The 21229-nt window shown below is 43.3% G+C and overlaps 1 protein-coding gene across 50 annotated transcripts in view; it reads left to right on the forward strand.

Moving 5' to 3' along the window:
• Window positions 1-21229, forward strand: part of CELF4 (CUGBP Elav-like family member 4) — a 676060-nt gene that overhangs the window by 575428 nt on the left and 79403 nt on the right. For 24 of the 50 annotated variants that reach the window (XM_063422567.1, XM_063422590.1, XM_063422542.1 and 21 more), the window contains one exon: window positions 20682-20807. In XM_063422567.1, coding sequence (XP_063278637.1) covers window positions 20682-20807 — 126 coding nt within the window. Of the gene's footprint in view, window positions 1-6685; window positions 6703-20678; window positions 20808-21229 lie in introns of all 50 variants that reach the window. The other 26 variants (XM_063422543.1, XM_063422561.1, XM_063422583.1 and 23 more) reach the window with 2 other exon arrangements.

Raw genomic sequence — 21229 nt, forward strand, 5'->3', positions numbered from 1 at the left:
AACCATTAATACTATTAATAACCTCTTTTTAACATGAGACCTTTTCAAACTGCAGGACCCAATACACTTGACACATTTCACTACCTACGTGTTGCAAATCCACACCCTCCAAGGAATTTCACAGCCATCACTGATGCAGACTGAGATCCCTGCAGAGCAACATCACAGACAGACCTCAGGTTGTCCGGCCCAAATATCATAAATGCGTCACCATAAAAAGGAACAAGGGGTCCTCTGCAGCATAACAGCTCCCCACCGTGCTTTGATACACCACCAAACAACTCCACTTCTGAGCATTCCTGTTCACCAGGGCATCATGAGTGGTGTGCAAGCTTCCACCTTCCTGGATCATTTCTCTCAGCAGCAAAATACTGGAACTGCTCAGCTCAGACCAGCAGGCTTACTATGCAAGGCTAACATTGCATCCAAAGATTCAAGGAAGGTAGAGTGCAATTCCTTTAGAACAGGAGTACTTTCTGGAGCAACGATCTCCTCTCTAGTCTGTTTGCTATTACATTCAACTGTCCATCCATCCATCCATCCATCTATCCCTCCATCCGTCCATCCTCATAGTCACCATTATTCTCACTACAGGTGAGCACCTACATTTCCATGGAAGGGGCAATGCAGGTTTTTTTCATTGATAGCCATCTCATCTCAGTTTGATTTATTTAGAAGGCAGACCTATTCTTTTTTTTGCTTGCTTTCACTTTGGATGCCACAGCCATGACTGACTTACTTGAGAGTCTCTGACCTTTATTGCCTGTGACCATTTCCCACCAAATACCTCTTCTGAAAGGGTTTGATTTTAAAAAGACACCATTTGTTGTAGGAACAGAGAATTTCTTTGCCTTTGCAGTCCCACTTGTGTGCTGGGGACAGGCAGTATTGGGAGGACTGCTGTGCCATACCCCAAGGTTGGAGAGAAGAATCTGGCCAGCATCAGGGTGATACTGATTGTAAGGAAGGGAGGGAGGGAAAGGGGTGATAGAGACACGAGAAACCGCGTCACTTCCACAACTGCTACTGCTCAGGAGAAAGAAGCAAAAGAAATATATATCTGCTTGCCTATTAATTTAAATCTAGACACAGGAAGAAGTCAACGAACTGTAATTTATGAGCTGTCAAAGCCTGAAAAATTCCTTTTGACACTGTATTTTCAGTTATTACATGCTTTCCTGCAAGACGACAGCGTAATTCTGTAGGGAGTCTTCTAGTGAGCAACACAATGGCAGAGGGCAGTGGGGACTTTCTTATTATCTTTTCTTCCCCCTTTCGTCTTCTCTCCCCACTCCTTTCAGTCATCTCCCCTTTCCTACCTTGCTGCTTTCCTAAACAGCAGAGAGGAACTAAATCAGCAGCATTCTCCATCCTGCCAGGCTTCAACAGCTCCAAGACAGTGCTTGGTGCTGGGCTGGATTTGGCACCATGCAGAGATTTCTGAGTGATCACTGGGTGATGGGAATGGAGATTAGGCAGTGACCACAACTGTGTCTGGCATTTTAAACACTTCTGCTGGTTTGTCTCTGCCCATGCTAGCTAGGTACCCACCACTCCTGCTGGCACACCTTTTGGTTGGGTCCCTCTCACTTTATCAGCATTGACTGACAAATGCCAGGTCCCTCAGATGCCCAGAAGTTGGCAGCACTGACCACCTGGCTCCCTGCTTCTCCATAAAATGAGTCAGGACAGTGGAGATTCCTGCAAGGATGCTGGGTAAAGAGCAGTTTCTCCTCTTTTCCTCTTCCTGAAGAAAAGGGCCCTCCTAAAGGTTTTCTCCTTGGAACACAGTGCTAGGATCTTGGGATGGACACCCCTGGACTGCACAAAAACCAGAGAGTGGGGTGGCACTTTGGTGGTAGTGTTTGTTGGAGGGGAAGGCATGAAAGGGCCACCTCCCAATGAGCATCTATCCACATCTCCATCAAGCTGTGGGGACATGCAGGTATGGAAAGTGATGACAATGACACCTTTGCCCAATGTCAGTTAACGGAGGAACTCAAGCTAACATCAAATGAAGTATGACCTGAAAAGGTTTCTTTCTCCTGAATCCAACCTGAAGTTCTGTTGGCATCCAGCTCATTTTCTTATCACTTAGGGACAGGAGTGGGGGAGGCTTTCACAACAAATGTCATTTAGCCCTGCATTTCCAAATCTTCCTTTTCCTTACACACACAAATGCTTTTTAATTTGAGTTGCTGGTGCTAGTGGTAAGGTTGTCTTTTTGCTTTATTTTTTGCTTTCAAGTTTTGGTTTCTCACTTACACCTCAGAAAACCCTTTTAAGGTCTATTCTCTGTGATAGGCACTTCGCCTCCTATTTAGAGAATCACTCCCACACACTGCATACATCCATACGCAAACACACAGACATATGATTTTTCTGGATGAACTGAACTATAAATCTTGTGCTTTAATATAATTTAGGCAGCCTTTGCAAAGCTCTCTGATGTCAGGATTATGGACTAGTCTTCTGAAAATTGCTGTAGAAAAGTCCAGAGAAAAGGATCAAGCTTTCTGCAGGGTCTTGCTGCAAGGCAAGTGCTCACAATTCCCAGAGTCTATTCCAGGTTGTGTGTGTCTAACTTCTGTGGGTCTCAGTCACCCCAAGCCTGAATCAGGGCCAACACCACCACCTACTACTACTTAGACAGTGTTTGAATGATTATGTTAGACCTTCCTTAAGTCTGCTATCGTTGCTGAGGTAGCATGTTCTTTCAGAATTGTGTATCAAAACAACCAAGGCCAAAACTCCCCTGGATTGCAGGTGAAGAGATGAAAAAAAAATGGAAAAAAAAAAAAAGAGGTTTGTCAAGAACTGCCCTCACATCTAACAGCAAAACAGGGAGATAAGTCTGTCTGTTGAATGTGAGGTGAATCCTTAGGGACCTGGGGACAAACCGTTGTATCTTACTCATGAGTGAGTTATTGATGGGCAAACTTTCAGTCTTTTTGTTAAAATTCAGAAAACCTGCACCAATTCCTTCAAGGTACTGCTCTCTGGGTCATAGCTTCCATTTAGATAAGATGTGAGCTACTACCTGAAAAAAAGATAGGACAAGTAGCTGTCTATAGCTACTTTGGTGTCCAAGGACCACCAAATCACCCAGGGCTAGATCTTCCTCAGTCTGGGACCATGGGGCTGGAACAGGTCAAAAAAAGAGACAGGGAAAGCCAGTAGTTAAAACAGTGAAACAGACAAAGCAGAGTTCAATGCATGTTCCCTGACATCTTTTGGTTAATGTTACATATGCTAAATAAATGTCATCCCAACTGGGACCTGGGCTTTGTCCAGAGAAGTGTTCAGGGAAGCTGAATGATAAGAGCCCTATTGCCTTTGCATTGCTTCACTGTGCAGGGAATTCTCTGAGTACCATACAACACAATTACTTTTGCTCCCAGGAAAAACTATATTGAGGTGGGAAAAGAAAAAACTGTCCTCTGTTTCTCATCACATGAAACACTCTTAGGAATTATGACTTTGGTTTCCTTTATTTGCTTGTCTCTCCAGCTCTCCTAATCTCAGTGGGAGCAATTTGTAGGTGAGTATTTAATCCCAGGGTCCTCCATATATAACCATGGCAAGAACATCATAAGGAAGAACAGAGTCCTTTTAGGGTAGTTAAGTCACTGTATTTGCAAAGATAACGTCTATACCCGCATAGCAAACACAACCTGCCAGTGAACCAGCCATTAAAAATAAACTTCAGTAACCAAAAATGAAGACCAGAAATAACTATGCCAAATTTTTATAGCAATATCTGGAGAAAGGAAAATACAGTATTCCTTAAATACTATTGTTAGAAGATTGTGCTGCAGCAGAGGTGAAGTCTTGCTGTTCAAGCTGGGAGAAGGAACAATGCCAGAGGCAAGGGAAGTTAGGAGAGGGGCTATGTATCTTTGAGATCCTATCTTCCCTGTGGCAAAACTGACTGATTGAGTTTTCCTTATCAGTGTAAGTTATCTTGAGCTGCAAAGGTTCTCCAGAATTGGAACTTCCTTGTAGTTCTTGCTGAGCACAGTGTTCAAAAGGGTGGACATTAAATGGATTAAGAGGTGGGTAATGGACAAATCTCAAAATGCAGTTGTCAAAGAGAAACCATGATAGAGTGAGGGTATTTGCAGCAGGGCTCTACATGGATCAGTAGCCAGCTCTGACGCTAGTCAGCATTGTCACGAATGATGTGGAATTATATATCCCAGCTGATAAAATCTGTGGATAACACAAAATGGAAAATTGTAAGGACAGAACTCTGATACAGAGTCATCTAAGTCACCTAGGTCACTCTGAACGAGTTTCAGCTGGCTGAGACATTATGTGTGTGTTTCTGCAGAACAAAATCTAAGTTGTCTTAGGGAGGAATAGGGCTGCAAAACAGGGCTAAAGAATGAGGGGTTGTATTTCATAAGACAGCAACCTAGAAAAGTACCTAGGCAATGACCTAGAAAACTGGTTAGCCTGGCTGAGGAAGACAACATCATCTCCCAGCGTGGTGGTGGGCAAAACCATCTAGTGGGCCTCTTGCTATATAAACAAAGAACCTAAAGGACAAAGATGATTTTTTAGTAAGTGACATGGCTGGAGAGAGCATTCCAGAAAACTGACCCAAGCCTGACATTCATCTTTTAAAAACTGCAATAGTTTTTTAGAAAACTTGTATAAATGAAACACATGCCTCTAAGTGCCAGGTTTGAAAAGCTGTGCTCATCCTTGCCGAGGAGAGCTACAAGAAACTTCAGTCTTTAAGTATTTTTTCTGGGAAAATAGCCTATATACGAAAGAACACTTTAATCACCTGGAGAGAGACTGCACTTTTCTCTGAAACTTTTGTAATTTGAACACGATGCCAAACACATTAAAGCGAGAAGTCAGAGACAGGCTCTTGTCACAAGAGGATGCACATCAAAGCAAGCTATGATGCTGTCGGTTGCTCTGCCCGTTGTCCTCGTAATAAGAGTTGGCCCCTCACCAGGACACACATTTTAGCCAAAACACAGCCTGGAGATGGCTGTGAGGCAGCAGCAAGATGGCTTCAGCACAGTGGTTCAGCCCCCTGGGGCAGCTCTGAGGGCATCTCTGGTACAGAGGTGCAGAGAAAAGACCCCTACAAATCGCTTTTGAACAATTAGGTGTGTGAGCCTCAGACTAGCCTGGGGTTAAGGAGGTTTGGGGATAAAGCAGGAGTTAGCCACTACTATATTTTTCCCTTTGCACTGCATTTTTCCCTGTGCAATTCCATTTTTGCTTCCTGACTGATGCTGCAGATCACTGAAGAGGGTCTTTAGCACGGGGAGCGTGGCGAGCCCGGGTGCTGGCGCTCTGTGTCGGTGTTATCGCTCGCTGTCACATTTTGAAAGAGGAAGCGAGTCTGTGCCACGCACACAGAGAACAAAGCCCTCGCCAAGCCGAGTGAGAGTTACAACTTGTCAGCACGTCTCTCAGCCTGCCGAGGGCCAAACATGAAACACAAAAAAGGCCTGAAATGAGGGAAAAAGGGAAAATAATAGCACAGTGAGCTCTCAAGCTCAAAAAAGGCTTGCTATAAAACAGCACCTTCGCTCTCTGCCTCTCTCTGTTTCTCTGAGTCCTGGCTACTGATGAAGGGAAGATATGACTCCCCTTAGCACAGTTACGGTACTGTTGCAGTAACAGGGACCTGAGCCAGGTTCAGATCTGGCTTGCACAGTCCTGCTTTCTCCACACACCCGAAAAAGCATTGTTAGCTAAAAAGTGTTATCAATAATGATGAAATCTGAGGTGGAAAGAGCCTGCAGAGGGTCATTTTTTACTACATGGACAGTAAAGCTCTAGAGGTTAGAAACACCTTTCTGAGACTTAGACTTTACCTTGAATTAGTCAATTAATTTCTCCCGTTACTAACACTGAGTAGGAATGGGATAACCGTTTTTTATATTTGCTGATCTTGCCTTAGCTGTGTTGGTGGGACAAATAATTCTATCATTGCATCGTGTATGTCTGTAATGTTGATTTCTACCTAGCAAGATCTTTTTTTAGGAAGCTTTCTAGATATATGCTTAATAATCATTTGGTCCAGGTGCATAATTTTCTGTTTCAAACACTTTTGACATGGATAATACGCCATAGCAAGAGAAAGACAATAGTATGGGGAGCACTGTGCAGGCTGAGATGAAAGACCAACTTCTGTGAAAGAGCACTTCTGTGAAAACACAGAGATGCATATATAAACCATCTGAAAACAAGTGACAAACTTCATATGGACTCCATCCTATACCGCCAGTTGTTGTTGATACAAATGGTAGTATATGCATCCTTCAGGCTCTCTGAAACTAATTAAAATTAGATGAAGCAGAGCACTGTCAGTAGAAAATTGCTTGACAAATATCTGTCTTGCTCCCATCATGGCACTGTGCTGCATCTCCTTCTGTTGCCCATACTGGTAAGGGATTGAGTTTCCCCCTATTAAGACTCACCTGCTGTTAAGAAAAATATCATCCGACAAAGTTCAACACCTTTGTCGCAGGCAAAGAGTTTCAGGTATGAGCTCAAGAGTGGCACATAGAAGATCAAGGTGTGGTTTAAAGCCAGGATTTTATATGACCCTTGATGAGCAAGACAACAAATTCATTAATCCTGAAGGAAAACATAAGGACAATAATGGTTCCTTCAGATAGTTCAAGACCACCCAGCTACGCTACTTTTACAGAAGAGAGCCCCCATTCAGTCAGTAAGAGTTACTAGGTAGTGTTGGGCTGAGCTGAGAAGGATTTAAAAAGACTGATGGAAAGGAGAAACTCAGCAAGGAGACAGACAAGGCAGGATTTCGCCCTGAGCACTCCCATCTTCTTGCAAGGAAGAGGATGGAGAAAAGGTTTGCAGGTGCCAGCCACTATGTCACAGGCATCCACTATGACCAACACCTGTTTGCTGTGATTTCAGACCACAGCAGCCATGATCAGAATTGCGGGACTGTCCCAGCAGGCTCACCAGGGAAGGGCTGACTAAACTGTGAATGTGGAGGTGCCGAGCCTTTTCCTGACCAAGCTCACCCCTGAGACCCACCTGTCCACAGCACTGCCAGCAGCACCAGTGGCTGCATTAAACTGCCTCTGCAGCAAGAGGCTGTTTATGAACTAATTCTTTACTGCTGGCATAGCACCCCGCTCGTTTTCACCTTTCTTAAAGGTTAACCTCATTTCCTTCTATTAGTTGGTTTTAGCGAATGCCATTCGGCGCCGCAGTTAAAGAGCTCTGTCAGCGGATGGAAATGACACTGGCATTTAAAGCCAGTCAGAGTTGAGAGCTGGGGGGGTGGGAAGGTGGGTGTAAGAAATAATCCTCAATAAAATGTTTATAGGGAGATGCTAAGTGACATCAAAGAAAGCAACCTTGCTTTCCCCAAGAGGAGAAATCTTTGGCTCAACGTGCTCAGTGGCATGGGCGTCCCCTGAGTTCAAAACCAGCCCAAATGCAGTGGAAAAAAGTCACTAGAGGACTCCAGAAAGGACTCTAGATATCCCACCCTTCTGGATAACTTCTTTTGGGGTCCAGCTGGCCTTGCTTAGTGACAAGTGTGTGCTGAATATTACTCTCACTGAAGGAAAGTTCCTCTGAGTGTGTTGATTATAAATTCTATTGCAAGCCCTGCCTAGCATTTCAGGCCATCCTGTCTGATCTCAGTTTTACTGCATTCCTTCACTGCTCTGCAGTACTGTTTTAAAACTTGAGGTGAGACCTGCAGGAAAGTCTTCTACTCAGAGGTGGGATGAGTTTTGCCTGTGCAGGAGATTTCACAGGGGATTTGTTTTTTTTTTCCTTACTGCAAGAGAAAGGTAAAAGAAATGTAAGCAAACAGGCTGAAACAGGGAAATACATCCGGACTACCAAACCCTGGCACTGGAAAGGTGTGATGGGCATCGTCCAGGCTCTTGATGTCCTTCTGCTCTGTCCTCACCAGATCTCTCCTGGCATGGGTGTAAGACATCATTCTGCATTAGAGAGAGAATCTGCAGTACCCAGCAGTGGCAGGGATATCTGAGCAGTCTTTCAGCAAATCAAGAGTCTGATCCAAAGCCTGAAAGGCTCCATGGCACTCTTTTTCATTAACTCCAATAAGCTTCAACTCTAACCCTGAATCCCCAATGTTTATTTCAAGCACTGGTGTAACTTCACTGGAATATAGTGTTCCTCCTCAGATGCACCTTAGGGTAACAGTCTAAATAAATATGTGGATAAGTCAGGCCAGATCCTGCTGAGTGGCATCCTGAAGCAGACCCATTCATTTCCTGGGTCATTTGCTGAGCTGGCCAAAGTATTTCAAAGGACCAGGTGTCAAGTCCATGTATTTTTGTAACTGGCAAAGCATTCCCCTGGAACAGATTCATTTCAATGAGATTTTTGCCAGGGGACATTTTTTTTTTAATTAATGCATTGAGTTCTCTTTTCAGGAGGTAAAAATCCATGCAATCTTTTCGATTTAATTTTGTTTCAAGTCTGTATTGTATTATACCACTAGCTTCTATTCTGAGTTAGACCAAAGGTTTGTCTAGCCCAGCATCCTCTGTTCCAACAGTGCCCATTAGAAACAGTAGGAACAAGGCTTTTATGAAGAGTGATCCTTCTCCTAATACCCTGTGGCTTCCAGCAGACAGAGGTTTAGTGACTAAGATAGATTTTGCATCTGGATATTCATGTTTTATAGCACTGAGTGGACATAACCAACACTAATCTGTCTCATTCGCCTCGGAGCTAATTTATGACTTCTGCATCCAGCAACATCCCATGACAGAAATGTCTTTTATTCATTCATATAGTGTGTGAAAATATACTTTCTTTTGTCTGGCTTAAAAACCGCAGCCATTCTGCTTTATATATTTTATGTTTTGAGGTTATTAAGACAAAGGCTTTTTATTCCTCTGAGACAATACCCTGTAACATTTCACAACTGAAGAATTTCCGTTTCACAAGAACTTTGGCCTCTCCAATTCAAAGTGGAAGTACATTTTTTGAGACATCAGTATTTCTTACAGAAAAAAAATCCCATTTTTCATCCAGTTTCTATCATTTCATTATAGCAGTGTAATTGAGGGTGACAACAGCAAAAATAAAAATATCCAAAAAACCTCAAAAAACAACCAACCAAAAAAACCCCAACAATAACAAAAACCTACTTAGGCACCCTGGGAAAAACTGGCAAGAATGAATTAAAGTTTCATAATAGCGCCTTCTTCCAGCCGGCTGGGCTAGGAGAGTCACAAGGACAGGTTGGGAGGAACAGACACCCCAGTATAATCACACTGCAGCAGGTCATGTGCCTCCACCTTACTGTTCAGCTGCCCATATGCAGGTGTGTTCTATATAGAAGCAGAGTCCAATTCTCACCTTCATTTTTATGAATAAAATCTTCCAAATGGGACTTCCACCCAGATAGATTGAAACTGGTTTAATAAAAGTTATGCTGTCTTTTTAGGTGACCTGCCTTGTGGGGAAAAAAAGTCACTGTTAGGGTGTCTAAGCAGTCAGTGGGATGTTTGAAAGATTAACTGGGTGGATCCTATTGGCATTCAGATTTTGTACTATTCACCTGCAACTGGCCACATGCACTGCATGCCCAGCTTCACTGCTCACATCCATAAGCAAAACCTTACAGGATTTCAGCTCTTGCTCCATAAAGCAGGGTGAAATTATTTTTCCCCCAGTCTTCTTATTTTTCTGCTCACAGTTATAGGCAAGACTATCTCTTTACAAGCTCATAAACATAGCCTGGCAAATTCCACTTTTGATTTTAACTAAGGATTCCAGGTACAACATCAAACAAATAATGCACAAAACTTCTGGGTGAAATACAGCTTCATAACTGAAGTAAACATTAGGCTAAGAGCTGTATGAAGTAGGAAAGGTGTTATTGAGACCTCTGAGATGTGCTGCTTGGATTCCTTTTTTATTATTGTTTTCTTTTGCCTTTTCTTCATTTTCTTTGTTTGTAGATGAGGGGATGGAGAGGGAAAAAAAAACCCCAGCAAGTTTATAAAAGCAATAGAGAAAGGAGTTGAGGCATTTTGTGGAGATCTTTAATGACATTCTGTATAATTTGAAAGTGGGGAGAAAAGGGGGGAGAGAAAAAGAGAATTAGCAAAAAAACTGGCAAAAGAAAAGTGGAATGTGGAGAGAAGTGTGTGGATGAATTTTAATGCAATCAGAAAGCTGTAATAATGGTAATAAAGGAATATATTCAGACGTCAAGAGAGGGAGAAGGGAACAGGACCCGCGACACCAGAATTTAAATTAGATATAGGCGTATAATTCTCTTTTCTTCCCCCCTCCTTTCTTCAAATGAAGAAAATGGAATTTTTAAGCACAGCAAAGGAGGGATTAACAATTGGCAGGTTTTCAGCCCTTTGTCTTTTGGCGAATCCCATTTAATCACCGTCTTTAATATTAAGAAGGCTGTGGCCGTGCGGGGCTGTCTCAGACTTGGGGGAAAAGGGATGATATATAGAGGAAAAGAGAGATAACACTTAGGTTCAGGCAATTGTGAGAAAGTGTTTCAATTACCTCCACTGAAGTCTTTAAAAACTGAAGTTTAATTTGATCTGAAATGTCGTCCCAACTCCTGCAAGAGAAAATATGTCCTTCCCACCCCCCTTCATGCCCATGCCTATGCTGTTTCAATAGTCCTCAGTGCTCAAGGCTGGACTGCTACCACAGATTAATGTCTTGGCCTTCTAGGCTTCTGGAAAAGGTTTCAAATCTTCGACAGGTCACCAGTGAGATGAGTTTAGGAACTGAAACTTATTTTCCTGACATACCAGTCTTGACACCATTGACCCTGCAGAGTTTGTCAAGAAGCTTCTAAGCTTTGCTCTGAACGAGTGTGAAAACCAAATGGCCCTTCGGGCTCAGCCTCAACCTTGTGTGGCCACAGAGTGAAAAGGGGATGTTACACATAGGAATTAAGATCTGTTAAATTCCCCAGAACCAAAGGCAGTAGAAGCTGTATTCAAATCTGAGCTGCCTCTGAAAGATGAGTGCAAAACCATAAATCAGTGTTCATTTGAGGTGTCATTTGATAGTACAAGACAGTCTTCTCCTTCATCTCTTTCTTCTTCTGGAAATCTATCAAACTGGGCTGAGATAATATTTGTGGATTCACAGGAGGAAGGAGCCTAAACAGTCATACACATTCCTGTGAAGTTTAGACAAAGCACAGCTGAACACATCTACTCTTCCGTGCTGGGTCTCCTTAGGTGCTTTCTCCCAAGAATATTTCCAGGGTTGTTCCCAGGAAATGGGAACTGTAAGAACAGGCTGCTAATAGCTAGGGAAAGAGGTCTAATTTTCACCTTTTTTTGTGATTCAAAGGTTGATTTGGATTCAAATATTCTTCCTGTTGTGACAATATTGTGAAAAGAAAGTGTATATTTAGGCTATAGGTTGAGTTTAGAAAGACCAGATTTTGACTCCCAAGTCTTTTCCTAAAAAGCACGTCCTCAGGAGTAATTCTCAAAAATATTCCAGTTGTGTGTTTCAGATAATGACTGGAGAAGAATTATGAGCTGTGAGGCACAGTTCAGAGGCAGAAGCTTTATGCTTTGCCTGGCATGGGGTTTTAGGTTTTTCTCACCAACAGCTTTCCTAAGCAAGAGCTACAAATAAAATGGATCTTTTCAAGTTGTTTTCCCAGCTCAATATCAAACATCATAAAACCTGTCATTTAAGATCTGCACAGGGAATAGCATCTCTTGGCAATGGACAGTTGTGACGGTGCTGTTCAGCAAGTCAGATATTTGTCTTGGGGTTATAATATTTGCAGCTGTACAAGAGTCTGCTGTTAGAATTGTTTAAACTATGTCTTCATGGCAGGGTTTGCTTGGCCCATGGCCAAAGTTTTGTCCATACCCTATGTGCACAGAGGAAGCTTGAGTGTGTTTTTCATCTGAACTGCCCAGATGAGGCTCTTGGTTTGTGGTTGGGTTTCACTTCGGTGCACCGTGGGTGCTGCTACAGCAGCACAGACCAGCCAAACCCAAACCACACCCACCCTCCTGCTCCAAAAGTCTTATCCATCTCCTTCCATTTTTTATCATGGCACTGCACTGTTTCCATCCTGCTCATACTCTTGCTCTCCCAGACAACACCTGAATGTGGTTTCCAGCTGCTGCACATCAAAGACCTCTTTCAGTTCCCTATATAGCAGGTCTCTTCTCAGGAAAGGACACTGAAAGAAGAGAATAGGTCCAGTCATGGTTAATTAAAAAACATAATCTTAGGCATTGGGTTCAACATCTGGCAACAAGTTAATTTTCTTTCCAGTTTCTCACGGGGCCAACAGCAGCCAGCCTCTGTGTTCTCTTGAACAGAACCACCTTGATCACTGTGTCTTCAGGGGTCACACTACGGCAGTACATGAAAATCTCTCCCTGTAAGATAACTCCAAGAGTCACAGTTATTTGTAATTTTAAAAAGTAGGTTTTACTGAGGACTAAACCCTGCCTTGACTTACCCCCATGCTCTTGCATGAAAAGCAGTTGAGAAAGCTCCAGCCACTTAAATCTGATAGAAACCTTTGTAGGGTTCAGCCACAGATCTAACTCCCAGCCTGCCATGTACATTTCATGGTTTCTGCCAGGACTACTTGTGAGTATGGCAAACCTCACCAGTGTCAGGTCTTGCCAGTTGCAAACACCAATTAGTCCTTTTGCAGGTGGGGAAACTGAGGCTGCCTTTTTCACAGGGAAATTTATGCAGCCCATATTTCCACTGAGACTGCTGTCCTTGGCAGAGATATAAGTATTTAATAACAGTAACTGCACAGTCATCTATCTCTTTGGTACCAGACATAACAAATCACTCTAAGAGAAATGTGATTTTGCTTTCCATAGTTTCCAAAGCGTGGCTTAAGAAGGGACTCAGAAGTCCCAAAAAAAAGTCTGAAATGTACAGAAAAGAGCTTGAGCCAAGCTCTTGAATATCTTCATGGGTCCACTCTTCCATAATTGGATCAGGAATGATTTCTACTCTTTCCCAAAGCAAGATCTAGGTTCTATCTGTCGAAAATAGTTTGTGGCATGGTCAAAATAAGCAGAAGGAAGAAGTACCTAACTCAGTGCATGCTTAAGCTGCAGAATGTCTTGCTGCAGGATGTGCTGGATGCTTACAAACACACATGGGTTCAAAAGTCCACTGAACAATTACATCAAAGAAAGACACTTCAGAAACTACTACATATGGAACAAAACAAACACAAAAACAAACACAAAAATAATACAACTGCAGAGTCCAGAATTCCCTCAATTGCAGAGCACTGTATTCTAGGAGAATATCTGCGGGGGGATCAACAAAATTCCCCATTCTTTTACTCTTCCCTAGATATCCACAGCTGCCTGTTGCCAGAGACAGCAAACAGAGTCAGACAGACTCTCCATCTCTTGTTCAGCTGTTCTTTCACTCTGTTTACAGGATCCATGTCCAAGTCAAGGCTCAGAGTGCAGCCAAGCAATTTAAGTAAGAGAAATCCTTCAAACTAAGTTTTTGACGTGCAACAGTGGAAACCAGTGCACCTGTGGGATGAAGCTTCCTTCTTTGCATGGGAGAATTACTCTCCCACACCTGGGTTTATGTTCATTTGCGCCTGTCCCCATCACACAGCTGTTCAGATTAGCTGTTATTCTCTCTGGCCCAGGTGTCTCAAAGCCTCTGTCTCCAGCAGTTGGAGACCAGCAGCTGTGCAATCATATCTGCTAACGTATGGGATATAAAGGATCTGTTAAGTAAAACCAAACCAGAGAGGGAGGATGGGGAGAGATCAGTGCAAAGAAATCAGTCCTGCTAAGATGTGATTAGGGATGCCCCACAACACCTAACAGCAAGGAAGAGTTGAACTCAGCAAACATTTTAAAGCCTGTAGCAGAATTAGCCCCTTAAGGGTCTTGTTTAATATGGGGAGGAGGAGGAGAAAGGCCAAATAGGAGCTGCAGGTGGAAGGAGGGTTTGTTTGCTATTATTATTGGAGTTAGGTAGCACTGTTTTTTTGTTATTTGGGCTTTTGAATCTTGTTGGATTTTCCCCATCCTAATTTTTGAAACACCAAAAAACCTTTTCCAGCAAGGTACCACAGAGAAGATAATTAGCTAATTTACAATTAGCTACAACAGAATTCATAATCACTTCCCCTGTGGAAAGGGTGGTAATCATCATCACATAGCTGTAGGACTGCTGTGAAAATGGCAATAGGAGTGTGAAACCCAGGCCCTGGGAAATGCCCTGCTTTTAGCCTATTGATCACCTGATTAGCACAGGTTAAGGGGAGTGGTGAGGCACTCTGGCTCAAAAGAATGACAGGTTTGAGCTTGCAGATTTGAGTTCAGATCTCAAACTAAACTTTCATAATGTTCAGGGCATCTGCAGCTCACCCTTCCTCTCTCAAGCTCCTTCTTCCTTCTTTGACCTGAGGAGATTCTTTGGTCATGACCGTCTGAAAGAAACTGAGGTTTATAGCTCCTTTTCACCACTGTGACTTTGGCATATGCCTGATCCCAGTGCTTGGAGCTGGAAGTTCTGCTGGATGAAAGCCTGGGCACGAGTCAAATTTGGGCTCTTGCAGCTCAGAAACCAGCCCTGTCCTGGTCTGCATAAAAAGAAAGTTAAGGCAGGTGGTTCTGCCCCTCTTTTCTGTTTTTGTGAGGTTGTTTTTGTGTTTTTGAGACTGCTACATGCAGCTCTGCCATAAGAATGGTGTGGACCTGTTATGGGGTATCCAGAGGAGGCCACACAGATTATCCAGAGATAATCAGGGGGTTGGAGTCCCTCTGCTATGAAGACAGGCTGAGAGAACTGGGATTGTTCAGCCTGGAGAAGGCTTCAGGCAGACCTTACTGAGGTCTTTAAATACTTTAGGATGCTTATGAGAAGTGGAGACAGACTTCTGAATATAGACAGTAGCAACAGGATAAAGGCTCCTGCTTTTCAAACAAAAGAGAGCAGATTCACTCTAGTTACAAGGAATAGCTTTTTAACCAAGAAGTTGGTGAAACAGTGACATAGGCTGCCCAGAAGGATTATAGATTTATCCTTTCTGGAAACTTTCAAGATCCTATTGGACAAGGTTCTGAGCAACCGGCTCTAGTTGAGGATGCCCCTGCTCACTGTCAGGGGCTTGGACCAAATGGGAGACCTTTTTAGGTCTCTCCCAACCCAAACCGTTCTGGTTCTGTGCATGTGGGGAGCATCCTCAGTGCTATCTCCTCTTCCTTCTCTGCCAAGGATGAATCGGGAGAGTGGGCAAGGAAGATCAACTCTGCTTCTTTGATTCTCTCTGGTAAATGTGCCACTTGGTAGTATGCACTGGCTTTTGTTCTTACCCTTACCTGCATAGGAAACTTCTCTAGGCTGCTTTGTTGTGATGTAGTGCCAAGGAGATAAGCTAGAGGCCTTCCCAGTGCCAGGGCCAAGGCACTGCAGCTGCTCCCCTTCTGTGTGTGCAAGCACGTTTGGGAAGGAGGGGAATAGCAGCAGGGACAAATAATTATTAGCTATATAAATTAGCCTGGGACACAGAGATGGTAAATCTGTTCTTCTTTATTTCCAAGGCCTCAGAAGCCATGTTCTAGATGGCAAAGCCTGTTTGTGCTTTCCTGATACAAGGATTCAACCTCTTTGTTTTGCGTGACGAATACTAGAACACAAGTGCATTTATATACTCTTATCTAAATGTACCCCCATGAACACACATACATTAGCGAGAGCTATCTGGATAAACACAATCCTGTGTCATGTCTCCCTGAGAGTGACCCTAATTTTCCCCCAGTCCCTCCACAATTGCTGTGATTCTTGTTCTTGTCCTCTTGCTCCACCGAGGGTCAAACATCCTGCATCTCATTGTCCCTTCTGTCTCTTTAATTAGTGCCCGTCCTCCCCCTTCTCCCCGTCGCTCCAGTGCTCCCCCTTCCCATCTCCTCTCAGCACTTGGTTTGCAGCGCTGTGTTATTTCACCTTTCACGTGTGCCGCCTCCTTCGCCCGGGCCCATCTGACACCTCTGCCTTACACTCATCATGGAAACATAACATTTAAATACAAATAGAACAGAGAATAATTTAACCCCTATTTGCACTGGGGAAGGTGCCAAGGCTGCATATAAACACTGCAGGGATGTCTGTAGATGCTCTATATTTATCTGACAAGTGGTGTTTCTTCACCACGGTGCCTTGCAGCCAGCTTTTCCTGACAGGCACAAGCCTCCATTCCTGGAAGAGTAGTCAAGAAGAGGGAAACCAGCTGTGATTTGTTTATGGTGAAATGGGGCAGACCTGAGACAAACTTAATTTTCAATATTAACTGAATTCATCAGCAAAAACCTCCTTGGCTCTCCCGGGTGCCACCACACATAAAAACATCCACACATGACTGGGTATTTCCATGGCAAAGGAGGCACGATGGACTCAGCTTGTAGAAAAAAAGACTGATAATGAGGTGTATAATAATGAAGGAAGACAAAACATGAGGAGAAGAGACTCACATGGACACCATATTCAGTTGCAATGTTGCAGGGCAGTGTCACTGCTGATAGTGGTGCTGGTTTTAGGGCTTTCACTGCAGCAAGGCTAGTGGGGAGTCCTCAGATGAGATAGAAACTGAAATTGTGACTTGAGAGAATGTAATAGACAGAAATTTGGACAGATTTTTCCTCACAAAAGCAAAGGGAAGACACTCAGATATGAATAAATACTTGATGCACAGCCATGTGTGGCCTTGAGGAGGTTACATGAAATAGGCTCCTTCCATCACACCTGTTCTGAGACACGCTGAGTAAGCTGTCTTCGTTCCCCTCCTAGGGAGGAGATGGAGGATGCTCCTCCTGGGTGCCCATCTCCATTGAGCAAGACTTTGTGGTACTGTGAGGTACAACAACTTCTCCATGGCCACAGGCCAGTTTACATTGCAGCACAAGGTCATGTCCACAGCTTATGCTGGGGATGTCCCTGATCATGGACTCATGCCTGGCCTCTTTTCATCCCTCTCTTCTGCCCTTGACAATGATATTTCTGTTCTCCTTGACTGTGTGTTCATTTTATTCTGGGACCCAGGTCTTTCAAACCCTAATCTGAAGGGTTTCTGCCCCACAGTCCTACAGTCTGAAATGGCATTGAGCATTGAGCCTGGCAAGGGAGGACATAGGGGACTGAGTCTGCCTAGTGCTCTGAAATTCAGATGTGGATCCTGAGACACATGTAATTGGAACGATGTCTCACTGAAAAAGAAGGAAGCATGGGACTCAGGATAGTGATATGCTTTGGTAGAGATGACCCTACAGGCAGGCAGAGCTTAGGGACAGCATGACCTAGGACTGCTCCAGGCTTGTGTGAAGCCTAATACTCTGATTTTAGTAGGATATAGTGCCCTCAAGTCTCACTGGAGCACTCTGGAAATGTCTGGTGAGGAGCATCAGGGGTGTGCACATGTGCTCAAGACACACCTTGATGATATCAGCAGATGATATCTTCATTTGATTCTTGCAAGCTCATGGCCTTTTTTAGACATATTTACAAATCAGAAGTAGTTGTCTTGGTGCATTGCATGTCACTTTTTGGCGGGAATGTGGAAGAATAATGAATGATGATGCCCAGGATGTAAGAGGCTCATAAAGGACCATTATACAATAAACTCATTAGCTCAGACCTGGAACACATTGGATGCTCTCTTCTGCTGGATTCTTCCCTCACATTTTGTACTCAGGGTATGTGAAAAGTGTTTTCAAAACACAATGTTGAGTTCCCTGAAAGAACTGGGATGTGAGAGGCAAACGCAGCACTTGGTTATAGAAACTACTGAAAGTAAAAAACTTGTTACATCGACTCAGTTTTTATCAGTCTAGTGTGCAATTGTGTAGAGTTCTGAGATGGCAGATATACAAATACCCTGACTACACAGGGTGCTGTTTTTCAAGAGGGAGATAGGATGCTGATTTGGAGATGGGGTTGGAGATGGTGTCCAAGCAGTGGCTGTCCATGGAGATCCACTTCACGCCATCTCCCCTGGACAAACAGTTTCTGGGAAAGGTGATCATCCCCTTTGACAGAGCCTGCTCCTGATGGTCTGATGACCATCTCATGGGCAGCTCACCAAAGCACCAATTATCTGCCAGCCAGTACAGTCCGTGTACTTCAAAGATGCAGGGTGGGGGGATGATAAAATAATACTTTGAGTGGTTCCTAAAACACCTGGTTTTAGCTTTGCATAAACTAGACCAGACAAGGCAGTTTCAGACCAGTTCCACACTAGACAGTTTTGCTGACAGAGGAGGGATGTGAATTTTTTTTTAAATTATACATTTATATTAGCAAAAGCTCTGGTGAAAACAGTTACACAGCCATAGGAGTGCTTTTGCTGATGCAGCTTATTTGAAACAGGGGAAGCCATATAAAGTACAATACAACACTCTTCTGTTGTGCTAGAAGTATTTAACAGACACAAAGTTCTAGGCAAAATCTTTTGCCAATCATATTCCTAGTTCTTTACAGCTGATCTTCCTCTTCCCTAAAATATCTTGCAGGAAGCTGATCCCATTTGCTAGATGGATTTTCTTCCAGTATCTGGGAAACCTTTAGGCTTTGGACTGGAGTGGTTTCCTAAAGCACTGTCATGCCCTAGGTTTAAAGATACCCTCCAGAGCACACAGTGGACTTCAGCAACTGCTTCTGTAAGGCTTGCACATCACATCTTGGAGTCTCTTTTGCAGGACACTTTGGCCATTGGGAAAACAAGCCTTTCACATGTCCAAATCACCTCCTTGTGAGGTGGGGACAACTACAAGCTGCATGGTGTTATGTGGGGCTTTCGGCACCACTACAATCTGAACTTTTTGTTGCCAGCAAAGACCTAAAAATGCCACTCTGCATAATCAATTCCAATATAAAGTAGGAATATTTCTTGCTTTAACAGGTCTATCAGAAGGCTATTTCTCACCTATCAGAAGTGTAGATGTATCTCCCTAAACCTATTTTTCCTACTAGTTCAGCAGCCTAGCTGAAGGCAACATAATTCCTGCTTTTCTGTGGGCAGTACATTTTTCGTTGTCGTGGATAACTCAACTGCAGGGTTGAAAGCTCCTAATATCCTCATTCAATAGCCACTGCATGAAAAATTATTCACATCCAAGGCTGTAAAGTAATTTGCCAATGTGCAGATGCATCTCAGAGAGGGGAATTTTGATCAAACACTGGTTGAAGCAGAACAGATTGCCTACACCAGTGATTTCTCAGTGAACAAAACCAGTCAACCAGAAAAGGGTTATTGCAAACCAGTGTTTTGTTCAGCTTTAAGTTAACCTGTACACTAAAAAAATTAATTTAATATTAAAAAAATTATTTAGATATTTACATATATTTATTCAAATTAGTTACATCTGCTCTGTAAAGTGCTCTGAAAAAACCCTCTTGGTTCACACATTTACATAGTGTTTAATGAATCATAAATAAGACATTTATGAATCATGTGCAAATGGCCTGTTTATATACACGATGTAAACTATGTAAATTTTCTTTTTTTCTGGGTGTAATGGCAGTGTCTTTGAACAGAAACCTGATCAAGAGGTGTTATTCAGCCCCCTCTGAGATCCTTTTGACAATCATTTATTTTCACCAATATTTTCTGGAGGTGTCTCATGAGGATCTCCAAACTTGGTTTAGTTCAAGTATAAATCATTCGGGTTTGAACGGACCCTGAAGATCATCTAGTTCCTGCTCTGGGCTCTCTCCAGCAGGTCCCTGTCCTTCCCATGCTGGGACCCCAGCTCTGGATGCAGAGCTCCAGCTGGGTCTCAGCAGAGCAGAGCAGAGGGGCAGAATCCCCTCCCTTCCCTGCTGCCCACGGGGCTCTGGATGCAGCCCAGGACACGGTCGGCTCTCTGGGCTGTGAGTGCACATTGCTGGGTCACATTGAGCATCCTTATTCAGAATATAATTATCCACTAGCACAAAATGCCCTGCTTTGGTATGAAATTCCACCTTCCTGACCTATCTCAGATATTAGCAATCATGTAAGTTAACCTTATGTTTCAAAAAACAATTTAAGTTTCAAAAACTTTGGGCTTATTTCAAATGAACTTCATAAATATATTAAAAATCTCATCCAAACTTGTAGACCCATGTCTCTGAGTGGGCATGAATGACAAATCTCCAGTTTACAGGCTGTGACTTCCATTAGATCCCGATTTTAAAAAGCTTATGTTATTTTTTTTTTCCTGCATCTTATTTAGTATCGCTAGGGCTACTAACTGATGTTATTTTTCGTTTGGACTTGGTTCCAATATTCTATATTTATCACATTCCTCTTGGATTGCAGTCTGAGCAATGTTGTCATTTCAGTTACTGCAAACTGATGGCAAAAACTGATCAGAAGAAGCTGATTTGGAAGACTCTGGTGCCTAGATTTTAAGAGGCAGATAAAGAATTTATATATAACCAAACCACTTTTGTTTGTTTTTCGGTTGCTTGGTTTTTCCAAAATTTGCTGGATTGTTTTCAAGCACTCATGTGAAGTCAGAGGCTGTTAAGGTTTTTTGAGCCAGCCACCTGAAAAGACTAGCAGCTTCTGAGATGTGTCACCTCGGTGAAGTCACCGTTTGTGTTGCATGTGATACTGAGCTGTCTTGGCTTTCATATCTCTCCTGAAATATGGTAAGCATCTCTTTATTTTGTTCCAGAAGACAGAAAACTCTTTGTGGGCATGCTCAATAAGCAGCAGTCGGAAGACGATGTGCGCAGGCTATTCGAGGCGTTTGGCAACATTGAGGAGTGTACAATCCTTCGGGGACCCGATGGCAACAGCAAAGGTAAGGGATGGCTTGTGTTGACCTAGACCCTGGTCTTCATCTATATCTCATTTTCTGGTGTAACAAAAGTGTCATGCAGCCCCCAGAACAGCACCTCTTACTTTAGCAGAGGTCACATTTTGACTCTGCTGTTGACTCTCTGCTTGTGCTTTAGATGAAAAAGCTAATCACGTTGTAAAACACATCTCCCTACATGCAAGCTGATGCCTCCCCTCTGAGCAGGACCTTTACGTGCACTCAAGATGTGCTCTCCCCACCCCGCTGAACAAGACGACTCTTTCTTTAAAAAAAAACAGTGTTGGTACTTTACATCTTGACTCGCTGGCTCCATCATCACCTCTGCTTATCTTCATCCACCAGCCGCAGGTCCTTCCCTTCTTCACCCAGTCTTTGCATGGACTCATACCAGCCAGTGATTGCAG

Source organism: Prinia subflava, chromosome Z, assembly GCF_021018805.1.
Source record: "Prinia subflava isolate CZ2003 ecotype Zambia chromosome Z, Cam_Psub_1.2, whole genome shotgun sequence".
Lineage (NCBI taxonomy): Eukaryota > Metazoa > Chordata > Aves > Passeriformes > Cisticolidae > Prinia > Prinia subflava.